Below are 22579 nucleotides of genomic sequence, written 5' to 3'. Positions count from 1 at the left end.
GATTTGGTTTCATTTGGTGCTGAAGAGGTTAACTACCCTTTCTATGCTGGCCAGAAACTTGCAGCTCCATTTTCAGCTGCATATGATCTGGTCATTACCTCGCCCTATAAATCCTGGACAGACTTTCTCTGTCTTGCCAGTGAAAGCTCTGCTTCCTTACGGAAGACCTTCACAGCGTGACAGATATGTGCAGGTTGCAATGAAAAGCCGTCCAATCATCGATGATGGAAGATTTGTCTGAACAATGAATATTGCTGAACCTTTTTCTTGGGTGATTTTATCACTTACCTCCCAACTGCTTTATCCCAAGTTGCAGAACCCAATTCACCACCTAGGAGCCACTGAAAACAACTATGAGATACCTACTTCTAGGCACATTTTCTGAACTTTAACCCTATTGGGTAACAGTTTGCAGAGCAGTATCCAAATAGTTGAGATTGTTGGTACGTGGCTAACATAGGAAAGCATCAGTAGTCAATACAGGCCTCTGGAATGATCTAATCTACAGCAGGCAACAATTTCCAAAAGTAAAAAAATATAGAATTGACATACTTGGAATTCCAGACACCAGCTTCAGGGGTCTCAGCACACGAACAGCCCGGAGAGTCCGCAGATCAAACTCTGGCCCGGTAGATGCAATAATTCTGTAGTCAAAGATTGAAGATAGTTACTACAGCACTTTACCGGCTTTCCATATGGAATAACACACGGTCATGTACCAGATATTAACAGAAAGATGGGGAAGCCGCAAACACCAAAATGTCCATCTAATACTAAGATACCTCATTTCAATAAGTAACACTGAAGCGGTTTTCCAGGAGTTTTTGCATGAAGATAAGAGGGTCCTACAATACAACGCTTTTAAAAGAAAATTCCTTTCTCTCTTCAGCGACCATTGACTTTACCACCACTTTTAGAGGCACTCATGTTCTTACACAAGCCCCAGTTACAGCCGAAGCATTAAATAGGACACACCATATTGACAGCTTGTGATACAACTATAGGTGGGACAAAATTTTTTGCAATGTGTTTATGTCCTATATACTGAAAAGACAGTGAAGGAGGCCATGTACGGACCCGCGTACTATGGCAATGGAGAATGATGGGTAATATAGAAGAAAAAACACCCCACAGAATTAAAAAAGTAAAAACAATGAATTGCAAAGATACTTTATTCCTCAAGAATAAGAGGTATACAGTACATAAAAATTAAGCCCCACTTTTGAAAAGTCTGTCATAATTGCAAATTTTCATAATACTGTAATCCTGAAATATCTTTTCAAGCTAACCCGGCTCCTGATCCTCTTATTACCCCTGTAACCTCTTATTACAGTAACCCGGCTCCTGATCCTCTTATTACCCCTGTAACCTCTTATTACAGTAAGCCGGCTACTGATCCTCTTATTACCCTGTAACATCTTACTACAGTAACCTGGCTCTAGATTCTCTTATTACCTCTAACATATTCATGGTTTAGTAACCCTGCTCCATGTGATCTTGGACTGTAACCTGGCTCCTGAGTGTTATATTACCTCTGTTTCCCCATTATTACAAAAATCTAGATCCCTTATTTCCTTTGTAAAGCATTTCGGGCTGCAAAATGTTTGCCCATAATTGGTATCTGTACACAATCCCAAAGGGTTAAGCGTTTTAGGATGATTAACAAAAAGGCATAAGGGTCAGAGTCATTTAGTTCTGGCTTCTGTGCAGCAGATATGAGTCAGCACACACTCACCCTCCGGGAACATATATCAGTTCAGGGAAGCTTCTCTGTCTTATAGAGCTATGACTACAGGATGCTCAATGAAATCAAGTAGGATTTAGTGTTCTGGAGGAAAATGCCCTTTACTCAGCACCGTTCTATAGTACCATGGTCAATATGGTCCAGAATCTGCCTAATACTTAAAATGTCTAATTCTGTTTAATTGCAGAAGGTTTAACAGTTTCCACTCCTTTTCAGTACCTTACAAAGAGACTTCCTAAAGTGAACCTTTCAGCAGGATTGTGCTCAGTAACCTACAGACAGTGTCAGGTCGGCGCCGTTATACGATTACAATGATACCTAGTGATGAAATCAGTCTTGTGGTTCTTGTTTAATCTTTATTTTCAGTTTTGAGTTGCATGCTGCAGCACGATCACATCTATAATGTGTATTTAATCTTCTTTGATGGTATCCATAAATCAGTATAACGGCGCTGACCTGACACTGTCTGTAGGTTACTGAGCACAATCCTGCTGACAGATTCCCTTTAAGCTGAAACACCAATTTTTTCTATCCACCTACTTACTTAGTAATCATCCATACACTATGGGAAGAGCTGCCACATATTCTAGTAAGTAGTGCGGGTAACAGAGGTTAATCCCCAATGTCTATAGTACGACAGCATGATGGAGGGACAGAGACCTTGATTCCAGCACTGTATCATTTACTGGGCTGCTTGTTGCCGTTTTGATAAAATCCCTTTTTGTCTGCTGCAGATCTACCAGTCCTCTGAGTACTGAGCTGTGTATAACCCCACCCACACCACTATGTGCACTGTGCATAGGCAGAAAGCTGTTAATCAGTAGTTGGTGGCAGAGTTACACAGAACTCCTGAATATGGAGGACTACATTGCAGCAGATTTACTAGTCCTCTAGATTTTGTCTAAACTACAGCAAGCAGCCCACTAAGTGACACATGGTAGACATCAGGATCTCAGCCCCTACATCATGCTGTTCTCAGATTATACGGCAAAAACCTGGTGATAGATTCTCTTTAATTAGTTAGTCATTGAGATTGGTGAGATCAGTATAGAGAGCTGCAGGTCAATGTAAGCTATTGGTGGGTCACTCTGTGTATCCCAGCACACCCCTATCACACATAGCAAAGATAGATGGACACAATTTTTGATGATGAACTTCCTATTTACATCAGAGAATTATCTTTCTACGTAGCACTTAAAATCAATGCCCCCCTCAGTCACTGAAGGGGTCTCCACTGGGAACCTGCCTCTGAAGGAGGCCGGAGTTTTGTAGGGCTGTAGGTGTCTCTGTAGCACAGGGATGAGCATCTATCTGAATGGCCGCCATGTTAGCTGTCGCCGCTTCAGGGGAGGGCCAGGCTATCGGCATCTCCCGTGGGTAAAATTAGCAGAGCGGGGTCTGCAGCAATCAACCAATCACTGTAATGAGACCACCGCTGTAATAGCACAATAGTCCATGATTAACCCAAGAACAAAATGTACCCCCCCACCGGGCTCTGTATATCGCCATCCCACCGTCGCCCTGCGCTCCCTATGTCGCTGCTTTAGGAAAGTCCTTTTCCCGCACTATTAATATCCTATCTTGAAATCCATAAATTATGGATTTATGGTAATATTTTTGGGAAGGGGTGGAGGTGTCAAGCAGCACTGGGTCTATCCCCATTCAGAAGGTTTCCATGGCAACTAGCCATGCCTCATTCACACGGTTTCCACGACTACCTTTCGCCTTGTTACCTTGGTGACCAACCACCGTTCATTGATACCATCTTGCTGGGAACAGAACGCTCCCTCTCCCATCCTCCAATCTTCTCAGCAGGCGGGTGGAGACATGCAGGTTTTATGAATGACTTCGGATGTCAGACAGATACCCCAAAGAGGTGTCTGCGGCTTCCTTACACTCGTCTTATTTAAAGGGGGGGACACACATTTATTGGCCGTGCAGTCAGTAAGCAGAAAACTCCCATCTAGGGCTCAAAATACGCTCTGATGGCAAAATATAAGGATGCAAAACCCTGAACGATCCACAGTTACTCCACAGGAAACCGTGTCCCCCAAAATGGGTCAGTTACGTAAGCACAAATCCCGCTATTTGGTGAAATACATCGATTTTAAGGCACATTTTTGCAAAATAACCATTGTTATTGATGAGAGATAATAGATGGAGATTTATCTATGCTATGGTTTAGTTACACGGATTACTGCTAAATTAATGTCATTTTAAGACTAATATTTTTAAAAAATTTGGTAAATATTTTAATTTTGTGTTTACAGAATGCATGTCTGCCATATATAATATTCAGTTGTCACATGGTGAGCCATATTAAAGGGATATTTCCACCGGGCAAGATATCCAGGAGGTGGACCGCCACCAATCCTCAGGAAGGGGACAGTCTTGTTAGAAAGCCCCCTCCTCTCATGGTCTATCGCACTGCCAGAGATGGATCTACTGTATAGGTCTATACACACTCATTAGTTGTAAGGTTATAAAATAGAGCTTTCCACACTACAGAACCCTAATAAAATAAAGTTCTCAATTTCCTTCACTGCCACGATTAAAAGGGGTCCAATGTTTCTTAGGGTATGTGCACACGTTGCGGATTGCTGTGTGGAATTTTCTGCGCGGAATCTGCATCTCTTGGTCAAAATCCGTGCCTTTATTATGTGGATTTCCTGTGGATTTATTACGGATTTTGTGCGGATTCTTATAATGGAATGGGTGTAGAAACGCTGCGGAATCCGCACAAAGAATGGACGTGCTGCGGGAAAAAAAAAACGCTGCGTTTCCGCACGGATTTTTCCGCAGCATGTGCACAGCAAATTTGTTTTCCCCATAGAATATCATTGTACTGTAAATCACTTGCAGATCTGCAGCGATTCCGTGGCAAATACCCTTAATAGAACATGTATTTGGGACCAAAAATCATTTTTACGATTCAGGTTCCATTAACAGTTTCGGTCCATTTGACTTTCACAGGCTCTTTTGTTTCCCTGCACGTTCAACTTTGATGTGGTCTGCGGTCATAAATAGGCTAAAAGAAGCTCAGAAAAAGAGAGATAAGTTACAAACAAGCTCACTGATGGATTCTCATGTAAAGAGAACCTGTCATGTCCCCAAACACTATTACCCTACAGATATGGGGTTAATCTTCAGGTTAGTAGTGTTCTGAAGCTGTGTGATTGCCGCAGTAGAAGGCCAGCTACTGGGGGGAAATGAAATTTATTCCTCCTGGCAGCCTCGGGCTCTCAGTTACGTGGGGGGTGGTGTGCCGGGGCAGGTTCAGTCATTGCTCACTGTATGTAACCTCGCCCCTGGCAGTGACTGACAGCCGGCTCAGCAATGCATCAGTACAGAGCCAGCTGTCAGTCAGTGCCAGGATATGCTTACAGCAGTCACTTACTATGTACTGAGCAGTGACTGAGGCCGCACCACCTGCGCCTCTATGACTGTCAGCCAGAGGTTGCTGGGAGGAATAAACTTCATCTCCTCCTGGTAGCTGAGCTTCTTTGGAAAGTGAATAACTTGCAGATTAACCGCATATCTGCAGGGTGTTTTTTGAAAAGAAATATTCCCTTTAAAGGGCCCTTTCACATTACATTCTTCCCTGCGTAGTAGACTGCGTCTGGGCGTCCACTTGCAGTAGGCATAGTATATGCCCAAAAATGGTGTATGACAGAGCTCACGGTGACTCCGTCTGCACCATTATCGTCAGTGGCCCTATTGACAGATACACCCAAATCCTGTTTTGAGGGGGGTTCAAACGTAAGCTCCAACAGGACCACTGAATATGGGGAAGAACCCTAACCCATTTTGTAATCACCATAATTTTTGAAAAGGAGTTTCATTAACAATTTTGCATCGTTTGGCTTTTAACCCTTCACCCCCCCCCAAGTCTGTTTTCACCTTCATGACCAGGCCAAATTTTACAGACATTTTTATTTTTTCTGACCAGTGTCACTTTATGTGGTATTATAACTCTGGACCGCTTCAATAGATCCCACTGATTTTTAGACTATTTTTTCATGATATATTATATTTCATGATAGTGGTAAAATTTCTTCGTTATGACTTGATTTGCTATGCCAAATTGGAAATTTTGAAAAAAGTTTGCAATTTTCAAACTTTTAATTTTTATGCCCTTAAATAGAGAGTTATGTCACACAAAATAGCTAAAAAATTACATTTCCCACATGTCTACTTTACATCACAACAATTTTTGAAACATAATATTTTTTTGTTACGAAGGTATAAAGGTTAAAATTTGACCAGCGATTTCTAATTTTTACAACAACATTTACAAAACCATTTTTTTAAGGACCGCATCACATTTGAAGTTACTTTTGTGGAGCCTATTTGACAGAAAATACCTAAATGTGACATCAATCTAAAAACTGCACTCCTCAAGGTGCTCAAAACACATTCAAGAAGTTCAAGTGCTACACAGGAAATGTGGAAGGAAAAAAAATTAACTTAACTTTTTTCAAAAAATGTTTACCTTAGACCCCATTTTTTTTATTTTCACAAGGGTAATACGATAAAATGGACCAAAAAATTTGTTGTGCAATGTACCATGAGCACGCCGATGCCCCACATGGGGGAAAACTACTGTTGGGATGCACAGCAAGGCTCAGAAGGGAAGGAGCAACATTTGACTTTTTGAATGCAAAATTTTCAATAATCATTTGCGGACGCCATGTCGCATTTGGAGAGCCCTTGATGTGCCTTAACGGTGGAAACCCCCCACAAGTGACCCCATTTTGGAAACTAGACCCCTCAAGGCACATATCTAGATGTAAGGTGAGCACCTTGAACCCCAAGGTGCTTCACAGAAGTCCATAATGTTGAGTCAGAAAATAAAAAATAAAAATTCCGACAAATATGTTCTTTTAGCCTTAATTTTTTTTCATTTTCAGAGTAACAGGACAAAATGCACCATACAATGTGTTGTGCAATTTCTCCTGGGTACAGCAATACCAAAAATGTGGAGATAAACTACCTTTTTGGTGCACAGCAGGGCTTCGGAAGAGAAGGAGCACCATTTAACTTTTTGATTGCAAAATTTGCATGAATCATTAGCTGACGCCATGTTGCCTTTAGAGAGCCCGTAATGTGCCTAAACATTGGAAACCCCCAACAAGTGGCCCCATTTTAGAAACTATACCCCTCATGGAATTTATCTGGATGTGTGGTGAACACTTTGAACCCCCAGTAGTTTCACAGAAGTATATAAGTTTGAACTGTGAAAATAAAAAAAATTAAATTTTTCCGGCAAAAATGTTTTTTTAGCGCCTTTTTTTTATTTTCATAAGGTAACAGGAGAAAATGCACTGTACAATTTGCTGTGCAATTACTTCTGAGTATGCTGATACCCAATAATGTGGAGGAAAACTACTGATTTGATGCACAGCAGGGCTCGGAGTGAAGGAGAATCATTTGACTTTTTGAATGCAAAATTTGCTGCAATCATTAGCCGGCGCCATGTTGTGTTTGGAGAGCCCCTGATGTACGTAAACAGTAAAAATCCCCCCCAAAAGTAACCCCATTTTCGAAACTGGATCCCTTAGGAAACTTACCTAGATGTCTATTGAGGACTTTCAACCTCAAGGTGCTTCACAGAAGTTCATAACATTGTGTCAGAAAATAAAAAAAAAAAATTCCCACAAAAAATGTTTTTATCTCCAATTTTTGAAATTTCACAAAGGTAACAGGAGAAAATTGACCCCAAAATTTGTTGTACAATTTCTACTGAGTATGCAGATACCCTATATGTGGGGGAAAACTACGGTGTGGGCGCACAGCAGGGCTCAGAAAGGAAGGAGCAACGTTTTGGAACGCAGATTTTCGATAGAATGGTTCTGCAGGTATCATGTCGCGTTTGGAGAGCCCCTGATGTGCCAAAACAGTGGAAACCCCCCATAAGTGACTCCATTTTACATACTACACCTCTCAATTAATTCATCTAGGGGTGCAGTGAACATATTGACAACACAGGTGGGTCACATAATTTTATGACATTGGGCTGTGAGGAAAAAAAATGATTCAATTTTTACCACCAAAATTTTAAGATAATTTGAGATAATGCTGAACAGAGGCCAGACTGAGTCCAGAGTGTCCTTTTCAGAAGTGTACAAAACTGTGGCGGACCACGCTTTTATGCACGCCTAAAGAGACAGACACAAACGGATCACAGGCCAGACAGTGTCCACAGTTCCTCCATCTCCTCATTAAAGGGAATCTTCTGCCAGGGGTACTGTCTGAATCATGTTTTTCAGAGATTTACATGGTAACCCCAGTGTAAGCATTCAGTTTATAGTGCAGGAAAAATGTGCGCCGAGCCTTACTGTGATCTTTGGGAGGCAGAATGAACAAATCAGCAGCAGGTGAAGAATTGGTTTTATTTATTTTTTACACCGTTCCTCATGCGGTATAAGTGATTAGACGACTTTATTCTTCTTACAGCAATAACAGATTTATATCGGTTCTTTATGTTTGGATGCTGTCACACACTAAAAGACGTTACTTATTGCAAAAACTGCCTCATATTTAGATTGCTTTAATTTTTCCATATTTTGGCTGACATAGTCATGTGAGGGTTTGGTTTTTTTGGGACAAGTTGGTGTTTTTATCAGTACCATTTTCAGGCACATGACTTTCTATTCCGATTTTTGGTAGGCAGAATGAACAAAAAACATCAATTCAGGAATTATTTTTTGTTTTATTTTTTTTTATGCCGTTCCGTGTATAGTAAAATAAAGGCAGCTTTATTTTTCGGGTCAGTATGATTACAGCGATAAAACATTTATATAATTTTTTATGTTTAGTTGCTTTTACACAATTAAAACTATTTTATAGAAAAAATTATTTTGGATCGCTTTATTCTGAGAGCTATAGCTTTTTTATTTTTCTGTTGACGGAGCTGTGTTTTGTTTTTGCAGGACAAGATGGCATTTTCAGAGGTACCATTTTTAATTACATTTGTCTTTTTGATTGCATTTTATTCCACTTGTTGTTCGGCGATATGATGATAAAGCATAGTTTTTTATTTATTTTTTTAAGGTTTTCACTGAAGGGGTTAATTAGTGGGACAGTTTTAAAGGTCAGGTCGTTTCGGACGTGGAGATAACAAATAAGTGTACAAAACAAGTGTTTTGTTTTCGCATAAATGTATTTACTGTATTAATCATATTTCATTTCTATTGTTCTTTATTTTGTGATTTTTTTTACAGTTTTAAAATTTTTAATAACTTTTTTACATTGTCCCAGGATGGAACATCAATCCTTTTTGCATTGCAGGGTATTAGATCTGTGCATCGCAGGCAAGGAGGAGGCGTTTCAGCTCGTTTTCTGAGCAGGAACTAAAAGGCCACTGTCCCTGAATGACCCGCATGGCCATTTTTCGGTCTGATGTCACCATGAAGGCCATCTGCACAAAGCAATCGCAATCTTGTTGTGCCAATGGGAGCACAGTAGTAGCTCCCTCCCTCTGCAATGCCCATCGATGTCACTGTCACTATTGACAGCGGTATCAGAGGGGTTAAACGCCCGCAATCTGTGCTAGCACTGATTGTGGGCATTGCTGTAGAGTGTCAGCTCTGATATAGAGCTGACACCCGCATTTGATTGCGACGGCACTCAGCGTGAGCACGCGCGATCGTGATGCAGTATATATTGCGGTTTGTGGGAACGCAGCTCCAGCAGTGCTGTACATATGCTGCACATGTCAGGAAGAGGTTTAAGGCTCTTCATTTGCTTGGACATTCAATTTTGATATGGTCTGTGTTCATGAATCAGCTACAGTGGTTGCAAAAGTATTCACCCCTTGACATGTTTCATGTTTTGCAACCTCACAACCTGGAATTTCACTATTTTTTTTGAGTGCTTGCATCAGTTCATATAAAGAACATGCCTACAATTGTGAATATTTGTTTTTCTTTTTATTGTGAAGCAAACAACAAATAAGTCAAAATAATAGAAAACTTCAGTGTGTATAAGTATTCACGCCACTAAAGTCAGTAATTTGTAGAGCCTCTTTTTGCAGCAATTACAGCTACAAGTCGCTTTGGATACTGTAAGTATCTATGAGCTTTCCACATTTTGCCACTGGGATTTTTGTCCATTCCTCAAGGCAAAACTGGTCTTATTGGAAGTTGAACCTCCATCCAAGTTTCAAATCACTCACAGACTGAAACAGGCTTTTCCCAAGAATATGTATTTGGCACCACCCATCTTCCCCCTGAGCATTTTCCCTGTCCCTGCTGCCAAAAAACATCCCCACAGTATGATGTTGCTACCACCATGTTTCACTGTGGGGATGGTGTTCTTAGGGTGATGAGCTGTGTTGGTTTGGCACCAAACATAGTGTTTACCTTGGTGTCCAAAAAGTTCAATATTGGTCTCATCTGACCACAGCACCTTAGTCCATACATTTGGAGAGTCTCATACAGTTGTGGCCAAAAGTATTGACACCCCTGCAATTTTGTCAGATAATACTCAGTTTCTTCCTGAAAATGATTGCAAACACAAATTCTTTGGTATTATTATCTTCATTTAATTTGTCTTAACTGAAAAAAACACAAAAAGTATTGTCCTAAAGCCAAATTGGATATAATTCCACACCAAACATAAAAAAAGAGGGTGTACAAAAGTATTGGCACTGGTCGAAAAATCATGTGATGCTTCTCTAATTTGTGTAATTAACAGCACCTGTAACTTACCTGTGGCACCTAACAGGTGTTGGCAATAACTAAATCACACTTGCAGCCAGTTGACATGGATTAAAGTTGACTCAACCTCTGTCCTGTGTACTTGTGTGTACCACATTGAGCATGGAGAAAAGAAAGAAGACCAAAGAACTGTCTGAGGACTTGAGAAACCAAATTGTGAGGAAGCATGAGCAATCTCAAGGCTACAAGTCCATCTCCAAAGACCTGAATGTTCCTGTGTCTACCGTGCGCAGTGTCATCAAGAAGTTTAAAGCCCATGGCACTGTGGCTAACCTCCCTAGATGTGGACGGAAAAGAAAAATTGGCAAGATATTTCAACGCAAGATTGAGCTGATGTTGGATAAAGAACCTCGCCTAACATCCAAACAAGTTCAAGCTGCCCTGCCGTCCGAGGGTACAACAGTGTCAACCCGTACTATCCGTAGGTGTCTGAATGAAAAGGGACTGTATGGTAGGAGACCCAGGAAGACCCCACTTCTTACCCTGAGACATAAAAAAAACCAGGCTGGAGTTTGCCAAAACTTACCTGAAAAAGCCTAAAACGTTTTGGAAGAATGTTCTCTGGTCAGATGAGACAAAAGTAGAGCTTTTTGGGCAAAGGCATCAACATAGAGTTTACAGGAGAAAAAAAGAGGCATTCAAAGAAAAAAACACGGTCCCTACAGTCAAACATGGCGGAGGTTCCCTGATGTTTTGGGGTTACTTTTCTGCTTCTGGCACTGGACTGCTTGACCGTGTGCATGGCATTATGAAGTCTGAAGACTACCAACAAATTTTGCAGCATAATGTAGGGCCCAGTGTGAGAAAGCTGGGTCTCCCTCAGAGGTCATGGGTCTTCCAGCAGGACAATGACCCAAAACACACTTCAAAAAGCACTAGAAAATGGTTTGAGAGAAAGCACTGGAGACTTCTAAGGTGGCCAGCAATGAGTCCAGACCTGAATCCCATGGAACACCTGTGGAGAGATCTAAAAATGGCAGTTTGGAGAAGGCACCATTCAAATATCAGGGACCTGGAGCAGTTTGCCAAAGAAGAATGGTCTAAAATTCCAGCAGAGCATTGTAAGAAACTCATTGATGGTTACCAGAAGCGGTTGGTCGCAGTTATTTTGGCTAAAGGTTGTGCAACCAAGTATTAGGCTGAGGGTGCCAGTACTTTTGTCTGGCCCATTTTTGGAGTTGTGTGTGAAATGATCAATGTTTTGCTTTTTGCTTCATTCTCTTTTGTGTTTTTTCATTTAAGACAAATTAAATGAAGATAATAATACCAAAGAATTTGTGTTTGCAATCATTTTCAGGAAGAAACTGAGTATTATCTGACAAAATTGCAGGGGTGGCAATACTTTTGGCCACAACTGTACATGCCTTTTGGCAAACTCAAAACGTGCCTTACAATTTTCGTGTGAAAGTAAAGGCTTTTTCTGCACACTCTTCCACAAAAGGCCATCTCGATGGAGTGTATGTCTTATTGTGGTTGTACGGACAGAAACTCCAGTCTCTACTTGGGAACTCTGCAGCTCTTTCAGGGTTACCTATGGTCTCTGTTCTGCCACTCTAATTAATGCCCTCGTTGCCCAGGCTGAAAGTTTTGGTGGCAACCATCTCTTCCCATGTTTGTTATGGTACCATATTATTTCCATTTGATGATAATGGATTTGATGGTGCTTCGGGGGATCATCAGAGATTGGGATATTTTTTGTAACCTAACCCTGACTTGTACTTAACAACTTTGTCCCGGACTTGTCTTGGTCTTCATGGTTGTTGTGTTTGGTTAGTGGTGCCTCTTGCTTACTGGTGGTGGTTGGTTAGTAGTGCCTCTTGTTAATGTTGTTGCAGCCTCTGTGGCCTTTCAGAAAAGGTAAAGTGTATATACTGACAGACATGTGACACTTAGGTTGCACACATTGGGACATCCTGACACTAAGCATGGGACTTATGAAGGAAATTGCTTGCACCAGAAATTGTTAAGGGCTTCATCGCAAAAGGGGGTGAATACATATGCACATACCATTTTTTTTTTAGTTATTTGATCTGTGAGGAAGCAACCGGTGTTATTTGCGAGGGTCACTATGTGTCCCCCAGGATGCGCTCAGAAGTGTATGAGGCCGTGGGAGTTAATTGCAGTCACAGGTGTAGCTGTGATTGCAATACAGAATAAAAATGAGTGTAGTCTTGGGCAAGCTATTTGCCCAGGGCAGCAGATTTAAGAAAACCTGCCATGGGCTTTTATTTTTGAAATGGACTACAGGATGGTAGTGGGGCGGTCTATTTCCTTCCCCGGCCCCAGGTTTTCCATGTGGCCTACGGCCACCGGTTGATTGTTAAAGACACCTGAATTAAGGGGTTGGGTTTGTCAGTTTGGAGTTTTGCAACTTGCGGAGCAGTCGGCTCTGCCGAAGCTCAGCCTGTGTGAGTTAACACAGAGCCAGCAGAGCAAACTCCTGGCACCCCGCCGCACGATACAGTGGTGCCATCACCCTCGGCAACCGGACTCCCACAAACTGTTTTGTTTCCTGGCTGCGATCCGGAGGATACCGTATGCTGTACACTGTGTGAGTGTGAACATTAAACACGTTTGCTGTGAACTTTTCCTGTGGTCACTGACCACACACTGAACCAACCCCGCTGCCCTACAGTTGGTGGAGAATGTGGGCAGTGTGAATTGAGGCATACCCCAATGCCAGCTGTATCTCTGTCATTAGGCCTGCCACACTGCAACCCAGGTCTGTGGACAAAATAGAGGAAATCCTGAGGCAGCCGGTCCTCACGCAGCAACAGACCAATAACCCGTTGCTGCAGCAACTTGCAGCCATGCGTGAGGCACCTCCAGCACCGACCTCGGAACATCGCGAGACCCGAGACAAGGTCCACTCCGCTTTGAGGAAACTGAGTCCGGAAGACGATGTGGAAGCTTTCCTCACCTCCGTTCCTGAGGGGTGATGCGGTAAAGGCCTACTTTGACCTCAGTCGGGAGGACGCCCAGGACTACGTCAAGCTAAAATCTAAGATCCTTGCCCCACTGGGGGTTAATACCTATGTGAGAGTCCAACGGGTGTTTTCATGGATTTTTGTGGAAGCCCAGCCCGCCCGGTCTCTGGTTTATGACTTGCTGCAGCTTGTGAAAAGGTGGCTCCAACCTGAGACTTTGACTCCGGCCCAGATGGTGGTTGTCAACCGGCTGGTGAGAGCTCTGCCTGCAACCATACAGTGTTGGGTGGGTCAAGGGGACCCGGGCACTCTGGACCATGTGGTGGGACTGATTGAGTGGTACACGGCCACTCAGGACTTTATACAGGACACGGCTCCATTACGACTGTCACGTCGGGCCCCACCAACACAGGAAAAAATCCATGCCCCTCTACTGGGGCCAATCAGGACTGTGCCCGTACTGAGGGGGTATCCCAAAGGGAGAGTGACAGCAGACCTGTGTCCCCTAAGTCGGCCCCAAGGTCCAGTCGCACCGCAGCTATCAAATGCTGACGGTGCCAGGGCCCTGGACGTGTAGCTGCCAACTGCCTACCCGACTACTGAACCCATGGACTGCGAGTAAACTCGTCGTGTGTCTATGTATGCCCAACCAGTCTGCACCACCACTACAGGCACTGCCGGTACCGAACCCCAACTGTGCAAGGTACTCGTTAATGGGTTCCAGACGGACGTTCTCTTGGACTCCGGGAGCTTAGTGACCCTGTTACCTGGGTCCCTTGTTGCAGGGGACAACCCCAATGGATGGAAGGTGGGGGTGGTATGCATACATGGCGAACTCTGAGAGTACCCGACTGCGAGGTTACGTTTTCCACCCCCTGTGGAGAGATAAGACACGTAAGTCCCATGGTAAAGACTCTTCCTCATGGGACTGTACTGAGAAGAGAATTACTCCTGTTCTGGTCCCTGTGGGAGACCAGGGTTAACCCACCCAAAGTAAATGATTTTCTGGGCATGGAACCCGAAGATCCCGAGTCAGGGATACCTGCCGTAGGGGTCGCCAACCTAGGGACAGAGTGTAACCCCGATAGGTTTCCCCTAGAGGTATTGGCAGGAGATGTCGAGGAGACCCCACCAATCCCTGAGCTGGAAGTGTCCCCTGGTAAGTTCAGGACAGCTCAACTCCAGGATCCCACCCTTGCTCGGGCACATGAAAGGGTGCTAGACCTTAATGGAGTGGCTCAGCAACCAGATGCATAAACGGTTTTTCCCCATATGGCTGTCAACCAAAACCTATTGTATAGGACTGACAAAATCCGGGATGAAGTGTATGATCTGATAGTGCCTCAATCCTACCGTCGCGCGGTGCTCGAAATGGTCACATCCACTTGCTGGGAGGGCACTTAGGGGCCAAAAAGATGCAGGAACGCATACTGCAATGTTTTTTTTTGCCTGAGGTCTACGCGGAGGTCCAAACGTACTGTGACTCGTGTCCGGAGTGCCAACTGACCTCGCCCACTGCGAACTACCGGAGTCCATTGGTACCTCTGCCCATCATAGATGTACCGTTTGAGCGGATTGCGATGGATCTAGTGGGGCCAATAGTAAAATGTGCCTGGGGCCACCAACACATATTGGTGGTCGTATATTACCCCACCCAGTACCCGGAGGCCATTCAGCTTTGGCACACCTCAGCCAAACTTATCGCCTTGGAGTTGCTTGTCATGTTTTGTCGTCTTGAGCTGCCAAAGGAGATAATCACTGATCAGGGGACTCCTTTTATGTCCGAAGTGATAAAGGAACTATGCAAGCTTCTAAAAATAAAACCGTTGCGCAAGTCGGTGTATCACCCCTGACTGGCGGGTTAGTCAAGCACTTCAACAAAACCCTCAAATCCAAGTTGAAGAAAGTAGTCTCCAAGGATTGAAGGGATTGGCACATGTTTTTGTCCTACTTGATGTTCGCCATTGGGAGGTACCGCAGGCTTCCATGGGATTTTCACTCCTTGAGCTACTGTATGGCAGACATCCTAGGGGTCTGCTGGACGTAGCCAAAGAGACGTGGGAGCAGGAGCCTACACCCCATAAGAGTGTCACTGAGCATGTGGCTATCATGCAGGACTGAATTGCAGCGGTCATGCCTTTAGTAAAGGAGCATTTCGTGGATGCTCCGGCAGCGCAGAGCCACGGGTATAACAAAAACGCCACGGTCCACACCTTTAACACGGGAGATCGGGTGTTGGTTTTGGTGCCCACCACCGAAAGCAAGCTTATGGCTAAGTGGCAAGGGCCGTATGAAGTTCGGGAAAAAGTGGGGGAAGTAAACTACCGAGTTTACCAGCCTGGGAAAAGGAAACCAGAACAGTTATAATCACGTTAATCTGTGTAAAGCGTGGAAGGACCGCTTACGGAGGTGACTGCCGACATATCATCTGGGGACCCTCTGATATTGTCTCGGACGGAGGCTGAGGGAGAGGTAAAGATAGGAGACACCCTCTTAAAACAGCAGTGGCGAGAGGTGCGGAAATTGGTACAAGGGAATACTGATGTATTCTCGGGTTTGCCCGGTCGTACCTCTGTCATCCAGCATGACATTGTCACCGAGCCTCACGTAAGGGTATGAATGAAACCGTACCGTGTGCCCGAGGCCCGGAGGCAAGCCATCGTGAGTGAGTTGATACAAATATGATTCTATGATTCTATGATTCTATGAAATAGCTGGGAATAATTGAGGAATCCCAGAGTGACTGGGCTTATCCCGATTGTGCTAATCCCGAAGCCGAGCGGATCATTACGGTTCTGTAATGATTTCCGTAAGTTAAATGAGGTGTCAAAGGTCGACCTTTACCCAATGCCCTGGGTGGACGAACTGATCAGGCGCCTGGGTCAGGCCCAGTACTTTACCACGGGTTACTGGCAGGTGCCTCTTACAGACTCAGCAAAGGAAAAGACCGCCTTCATAATACCGGAAAGGTCTTTACCACTATGTAGTCTTGCCCTTTGAACTTCAAGGGGTCCCTGCCACGTACCAAAGGTTGATGGATATAGTGCTGGAGCCCCTTCGGAAGTATGCATCGTCGTACTTAGATGACATCATCTTTAGTACCGAATGGCATACCCACTTGTCCCAGGTACAAGCAGTGGTAGATTGGCTCAGAATTGACGGCAAATTCCAAGAATTGAGCGAGAGGGCTCAAGGAAGCCCGGTACTTGGGTTACGTGATCGGCCGTGGGGTTATCAAACCTCAAATAAATAAAATCAAGGCGATTCAGAACTGGCCCCGACCTGTCACCACCAAAAAGGTGAGAGCGTTCCATAGAATTATTGGGTATTACCGGAGGTTTATACCTAATTTTTCAGGGAGAACAACATCCCTTATTGATCTCCTCAAGGGAAAGAAGTCAGTCATGGTTCGGTGCAACCCTCAGGCGGACGAAGCGTACCAATCCATGAAAATAGTGCTGTGCAGACAGCCCGTCCTTATTAGCTCTGACTTCCAGAAACGCTTCTTTGTGCAGACAGATGCCTCTAACGTGGGCCTACGAGTGATCCTGTCGCTGGAGGTGGACGGAGAGGAACATCTGGTCACCTACCTAAGTAGGAAACTCACCCCGGCCAAGAAAAATTATAGCGTAGTGGAGACGGAGTACCTGGCCATTAAGTGGGCCTTGGCGTCCCTACGTTATTATTTGCTCAGTCGACTGTTTCGCTTGGTGACAGATCATTCACCCTTGGTCTGGATGAAGAATGCCAAGGAGAGAAATGTGCGGGTCATCTGATGGTTCCGGTCTTTGCAAAATTTCAATTTTACCTTGAAATATCGGGCGGGGAAGTCACAGGAAAATGCTGTTACCCTGTCACGGGGCCTGTTATGAATGGGTCACCAAGGAGGATAGCAGGACCAGGCTAGGCCACCAGAAAACCAGAGAGGTTGGTAACTAAGCAGATTGCAGACCCCTGATCCTATTCACACAACTAGCAGTAGCTATGGAGCATACCTACGATGCCCTAGACGCCTCGGCACAGGCAGAGAACTAACTCAGCCTAAAGCAAGAAAGGTGAAACCTAAACTGCCCCGGAGTAGACCCCAAAGGAATAGACAGCCCCCAAAAATATATTGTCAGTGAGACAAGATGAAAACACAAATGCAGGCAGAAAAATAGACTGAGCAAATGATGGGGCCCAAACTGACTAGACAGGAAAGGAAAGACACTGTCTGCAATCACGCAAAAACCCTGAAAAATCCAACATGTCTGATGCACAAAAAACACTGAAGTCGCACGACTTCACCCCCACTATATCAGCACTCTGGTATATACTGAAAGCAAAGCAAAAAGAGACCAATATAACTGGGGACAGAACAAACTGACACAAGCAGTAACATATGGGCGGTGATCCAGCACAGCCCCAGCAGGAGCAAGCTGACCCACACAAAGCAGAGATAGACAAAACCAGATCAAATGCAAAAAGATTAGCAAATGAACCACTTAGCTGAACCATGCAGGAACAGAGCAGGAGACATCAGACCTCAGAGGCACAGGAAGAAAATCACCAGCAGGGATTGGGAAGTCCGCTGTCTCAAATAATCCAGTCAGAAACCCCAGATCTCCAATCGTCATCATCATTATCAGGTGGCAAGCCTCTGTCAATCTGACCAGCTCCACTACCTCCAGTAACCACCAGAGGGAGTCCAGAAAGAGAACTCGCAGCACCTCTGTCAATCTGACCAGCTCTACTACCTTCAGTAACCACCAGAGGGAGCCCAGAAAGGGAATTCACAACAGTACCCCCCTTTGAGGAGGGGTCACCGAACCCTCATCCACGCCGGTCAAGATGGGCCCGATGAAAAGCACGAACCAATCTTTCGGCATGAATGTCAGAAGCAGAGACCCAAGAATTATCCTCCTGGCCATAACCCTTCCACTTGACCAAGTACTGGAGTCTCCGTCTAGCCAAACGAGAATCCAATATCTTCTCTACGTCATACTCCAAATTACCTTTAACCAATACAGGGTCAGGAGGCACCGCCATGGGAACTACTGGCTCTACAAACCTCTTCAACAAAGATTTATGAAAAACGTTATGAATCTTAAACGTAACTGGAAGTGCCAATTGGAAAGAAACGGGGTTAAGGATTTCCAAAATCTTATAAGGTCCAATGAATCTTGGCTTGAATTTTGGAGACGCAACCTTCATAGGAATATTTTTTGAAGACAACCAAACCATATCACCCACTTTAAACTGGGGACCAATGGTCCTATGATGGTTGGAAAACCATTGGGCCTTTTCCTGAGAGTGGGACAACTTATCCACTACTTGGTCCCAAATCTGCTGCATTCTCTCTACCACAAAATCCACACTTGGGCATGCCAAAGATTCCACCTGCCCTGAAGAAAATCGAGGCTGAAACCCAAAGTTACAGAAATAAGGCGACATCAAAGTGGCAGAACTAGCCCTATTGTTTAGCGCGAATTCGGCCAAGGGCAAAAATGAGACCCAGTCATCCTGATCAGCAGATATGAAACATCTCAAATGGGATTCCAAAGTCTGGTTTGTTCTCTCAGTCTGCCCATTAGTATGAGGATGAAATGCAGAGGAGAAAGATAACTGAATTTCCAGTTTGGAACAAAAAGCTCTCCAAAATCTGGAAACAAACTGGACTCCTCTGTCCGACACAATGTTCTCAGGAATCCCGTGCAAACGAACCACCTGTTGTAAAAAGAAGAGCACCAAATCAGAAGAAGATGGCAACTTTGGAGGGATACAAGATGGCCCATCTTAGAAAATCTATCACAGATCACACAGATAACAGTCATTCTCTGAGAAACAGGAAGATCAGAAATAAAATCCATTGAGATAAGGGTCGATGGCCTCCTGGGCACCAGCAGGGGCATCAACAAACCACTAGAATGAGAACAGGGCTTGGACCGAAAACAAGTCCCACAGGACTGCACAAAATTCCTGACATCACGAGATAAGGCAGGCCACCAAAAAGACCGACTCATCAAATATCTAGTACCAAAAATAACTGGATGACCAGCCATCGTGGAGCAATGAATCGTGGAGCAATGAATTTCAGACATTACTCTTTTCCTCCACTGGTCAGGGACATACAATTTTCCCATAAGGCAACGTTCAGGTTTGTCCTCCTGAAATTCCTCCAGGGCACGTCTCAAATCGGGTGAGATGGCGGAAAGAACTACACCCTCTTTTAGAATGGTAGTAGGCTCGGTCACATCAAGAGAATCCGCAAAGAAACTCCTAGAAAGGGCATCCGCCTTAACATTATTAGTGCCCGGAAGAAAAGAGACCACAAAATTAAAACGCGTGAAAAACCAGGCCCACCTAGCCTGTCTAGGATTCAAGCGTTTAGCTGATTCAAGATAAATCAAATTCTTGTGGTCGGTGAGGACCACAACTTGATGTCTAGCTCCCTCTAACCAATGTCTCCACTCTTCAAATGCCCATTTCATGGCCAACAATTCCCGATTCCACACGTCATAGTTACGTTCAGATGGGGAAAATTTTCGAGAAAAGAAGGCACAGGGATTCATCTTAGAAGTCACCGGATCTCTTTGGGACAAAACGGCTCCTGCACCAATCTCAGAAGCATCTACCTCCACCTGAAATGTGAGTGAGACATCAGGTTGCCGTAGAACCGGAGCAGAAGTGAATCTCCGCTTAAGCTCCTGAAATGCCGAGGCTGCCTCTGAAGACCAATTGACCACATCAGCGCCCTTTTTGGTCAAATCAGTCAGTGGTTTAACAATACCAGAAAAATTACTTATAAATTTACGGTAGAAATTAGCAAAACCCAAAAACTTCTGGAGAGCCTTCAAAGAAGTGGGCTGAACCCAATCATAAATGGCCTGTACCTTGGCCAGGTCCATTTCGATAGTAGATGGGGTCAAAATGAATCCCAAAAATGAAATCCTCTGTACACCAAAGTGACACATAGATCCCTTAACATAGAGAGTTTTCCCTCAAAATCCGGAACACAGTCCGGACATGTTCCACATGAGAATCCCAATCACTTGAAAAGATCAAAATATCATCCAGATAAATGATCAAAAACTTATCCACAAAGTCCGGGAAAATATCGTTTATAAAAGATTGGAAGACAGAAGGGGCATTAGTGAGCCCAAAAGGCATCACCAGGTACTCAAAATGTCCCTCTGGGGTATTAAACGCCGTCTTCCATTCATCCCCGTGCTTGATGCGAATAAGATTATACGCCCCCCTGAGGTCACGTTTGGTAAACCAACAGGCACTTTTAACTCTGGAAAATAAATCAGAAATCAGGGGTAACGGGTACTGATATTTAACAGTGATTTTGTTAATGGAACGATAGTCAATACATGGCCTTAATGAGCCATCTTTCTTGGCCACAAAAAAAACCAGCACCCAAAGGTGAAAAGGATGGTTTTATATGACCCTTCTCCAAGGACTCCTTGATATAAGATCGCATAGCATCATGTTCGGGTACCGATAAGTTGAAAAGCCGACCCTTGGGAAATTTACACCCGGGCATTAACTCAATTGTACAGTCATAACTCCTATGAGGAGACAAAGACGCAGACTTACTCTCACTAAATACATCAGAAAAATCAGCCAAATAATCAGGAATATCATGAGACTGGGGAGAGGTGGAGAAAACAGGAGTGTCACCAAGAGCACATTGACAACCCCAACTCACCACAGACACAGATTTCCAGTCCAAAACAGGATTATGAGTTTGCATCCAAGGAAAACCCAGAACAATAGTATCATGCAAATTGTGCAACACCAAGAATCTACAATTCTCTTGGTGGTCCGGGGCGACACGCATTATCACCTGGGTCCAAAACTAGGGTTTATTCTCTGCCAAAGGAGTAGCATCAATACCCCTCAAAGGGATAGGAGCCCGCAGGGGTATCATGGGAAAACCACAACGTTTGGCAAAGTCAAAATCCATCAGATTCAAAGCTGCTCCTGAATCAACAAAAGCCTTAGCGGAAAATGTAGACAAGGAGCAGATCAAGGTAATCACCAAAAGGAACTTAGGCTGTACACTGCCCACGGCAAATGTGTGAGCAAAACGCTTTTCTCGTTTAGGGCAGACAAAAATAGTATGACAGCCGTCCCCACAGAAAAAACACAGCTTATTACGCCTTCTAAACTCCTGACGTTGCGCCCTAGACAAAACCCTATCACATTGCATGGGTTCAGACGTTCGTTCAAAAGGCAGCAACGCCTCTCATATAGTTTTATATTCACGTAAACACCAATCAATTTGAATGGCCAATGACATAGTCGTCACGACCAGAGGAGACAGGAAATCCCACCATAACATCTTTTACGGTTTCTGCCAAACCCTTCCGAAAGAGAGCTGCTAGGGCATCGTCATTCCATTTAGTAAGGACCGCCCACTTTCGGAATTTTTGACAATATAACTCTGCAGAATCCTGACCCTGGTTCAATCCCAATAAGGTTTTCTCAGCTTGATCAATAGCATTAGGTTCATCATACAACAACCCCAGGGCTTAAAAAAACGCGTCCACATTAGCCAGAATAGGATCTCCGGATGTCAAAGAAAAGGCCCAATCCTGGGGATCGCCGTGCAGCAGGGAAATGACAATTTTAACCTGCTGCACAGAGTTCCCCGATGAGTTAGGTTTCAAGGCAATAAATAGTTTACAATTATTCTTAAAATTCAAAATTTTAGATCGATGCCCAGAAAACACATCAGGAGTAGGGATTTTTGGTTCAACAGCAGATGATTGAGCGAGTTAGGCAGAAATTCCCCGCACTTCAGCAGCAAGCTGCTCAACACGATCAGACAATTGCTTAGTCTCCATTTAGACAAAAAATATCCTTCTACGGCCTCAGAAAAAAAGAGGAAAAAATATACAAAAAAAAAATTCTGACACTTTTTTTTATTTTTTTTAAATTCTTTCCTTCTTTAGAGTACCCTAGAGTCTACAGTAAGGCTGGTGATTCTGTTATGAATGGGTCACCAAGGAGGTTAGCAGGACCAGGCTAAGCCACCAGAAAACCAGAGAGGTTGGTAACTAAGCGAATTGCAGACCCCTGATCCTATTCACACCCGTGGAGCGTACCTACGATGCCCTAGACGCCTCGGCACAGTCGGAGAACTAACTTAGCCTAAAGCAAGAAAGGTGAAATCTAAACTGCCCCGGAGCAGACCCCAA

General features: G+C 44.1%; 1 protein-coding gene across 6 annotated transcripts in view; it reads right to left on the bottom strand.

Annotated features, from left to right (window-relative positions):
* The window catches only part of CACNA1A (calcium voltage-gated channel subunit alpha1 A), a 469601-nt gene that overhangs the window by 229631 nt on the left and 217391 nt on the right, over positions 1-22579 (bottom strand). For all 6 annotated transcript variants that reach the window (XM_073587384.1, XM_073587383.1, XM_073587379.1 and 3 more), the window contains exon 4: positions 553-644. In XM_073587384.1, the coding sequence (XP_073443485.1) occupies positions 553-644 (92 nt within the window). The remainder of the gene's footprint in view (positions 1-552; positions 645-22579) is intronic.

The sequence above is a fragment of the Dendrobates tinctorius genome, unplaced genomic scaffold (assembly GCF_039654945.1).
Source record: "Dendrobates tinctorius isolate UK_male_01 unplaced genomic scaffold, ASM3965494v1 ptg000099l, whole genome shotgun sequence".
Classification (NCBI taxonomy): Eukaryota; Metazoa; Chordata; class Amphibia; order Anura; family Dendrobatidae; genus Dendrobates; species Dendrobates tinctorius.
The sequence above is the reverse complement of the archived record's forward strand: the minus strand, read 5'-3'. Positions and strand labels throughout refer to the sequence as shown.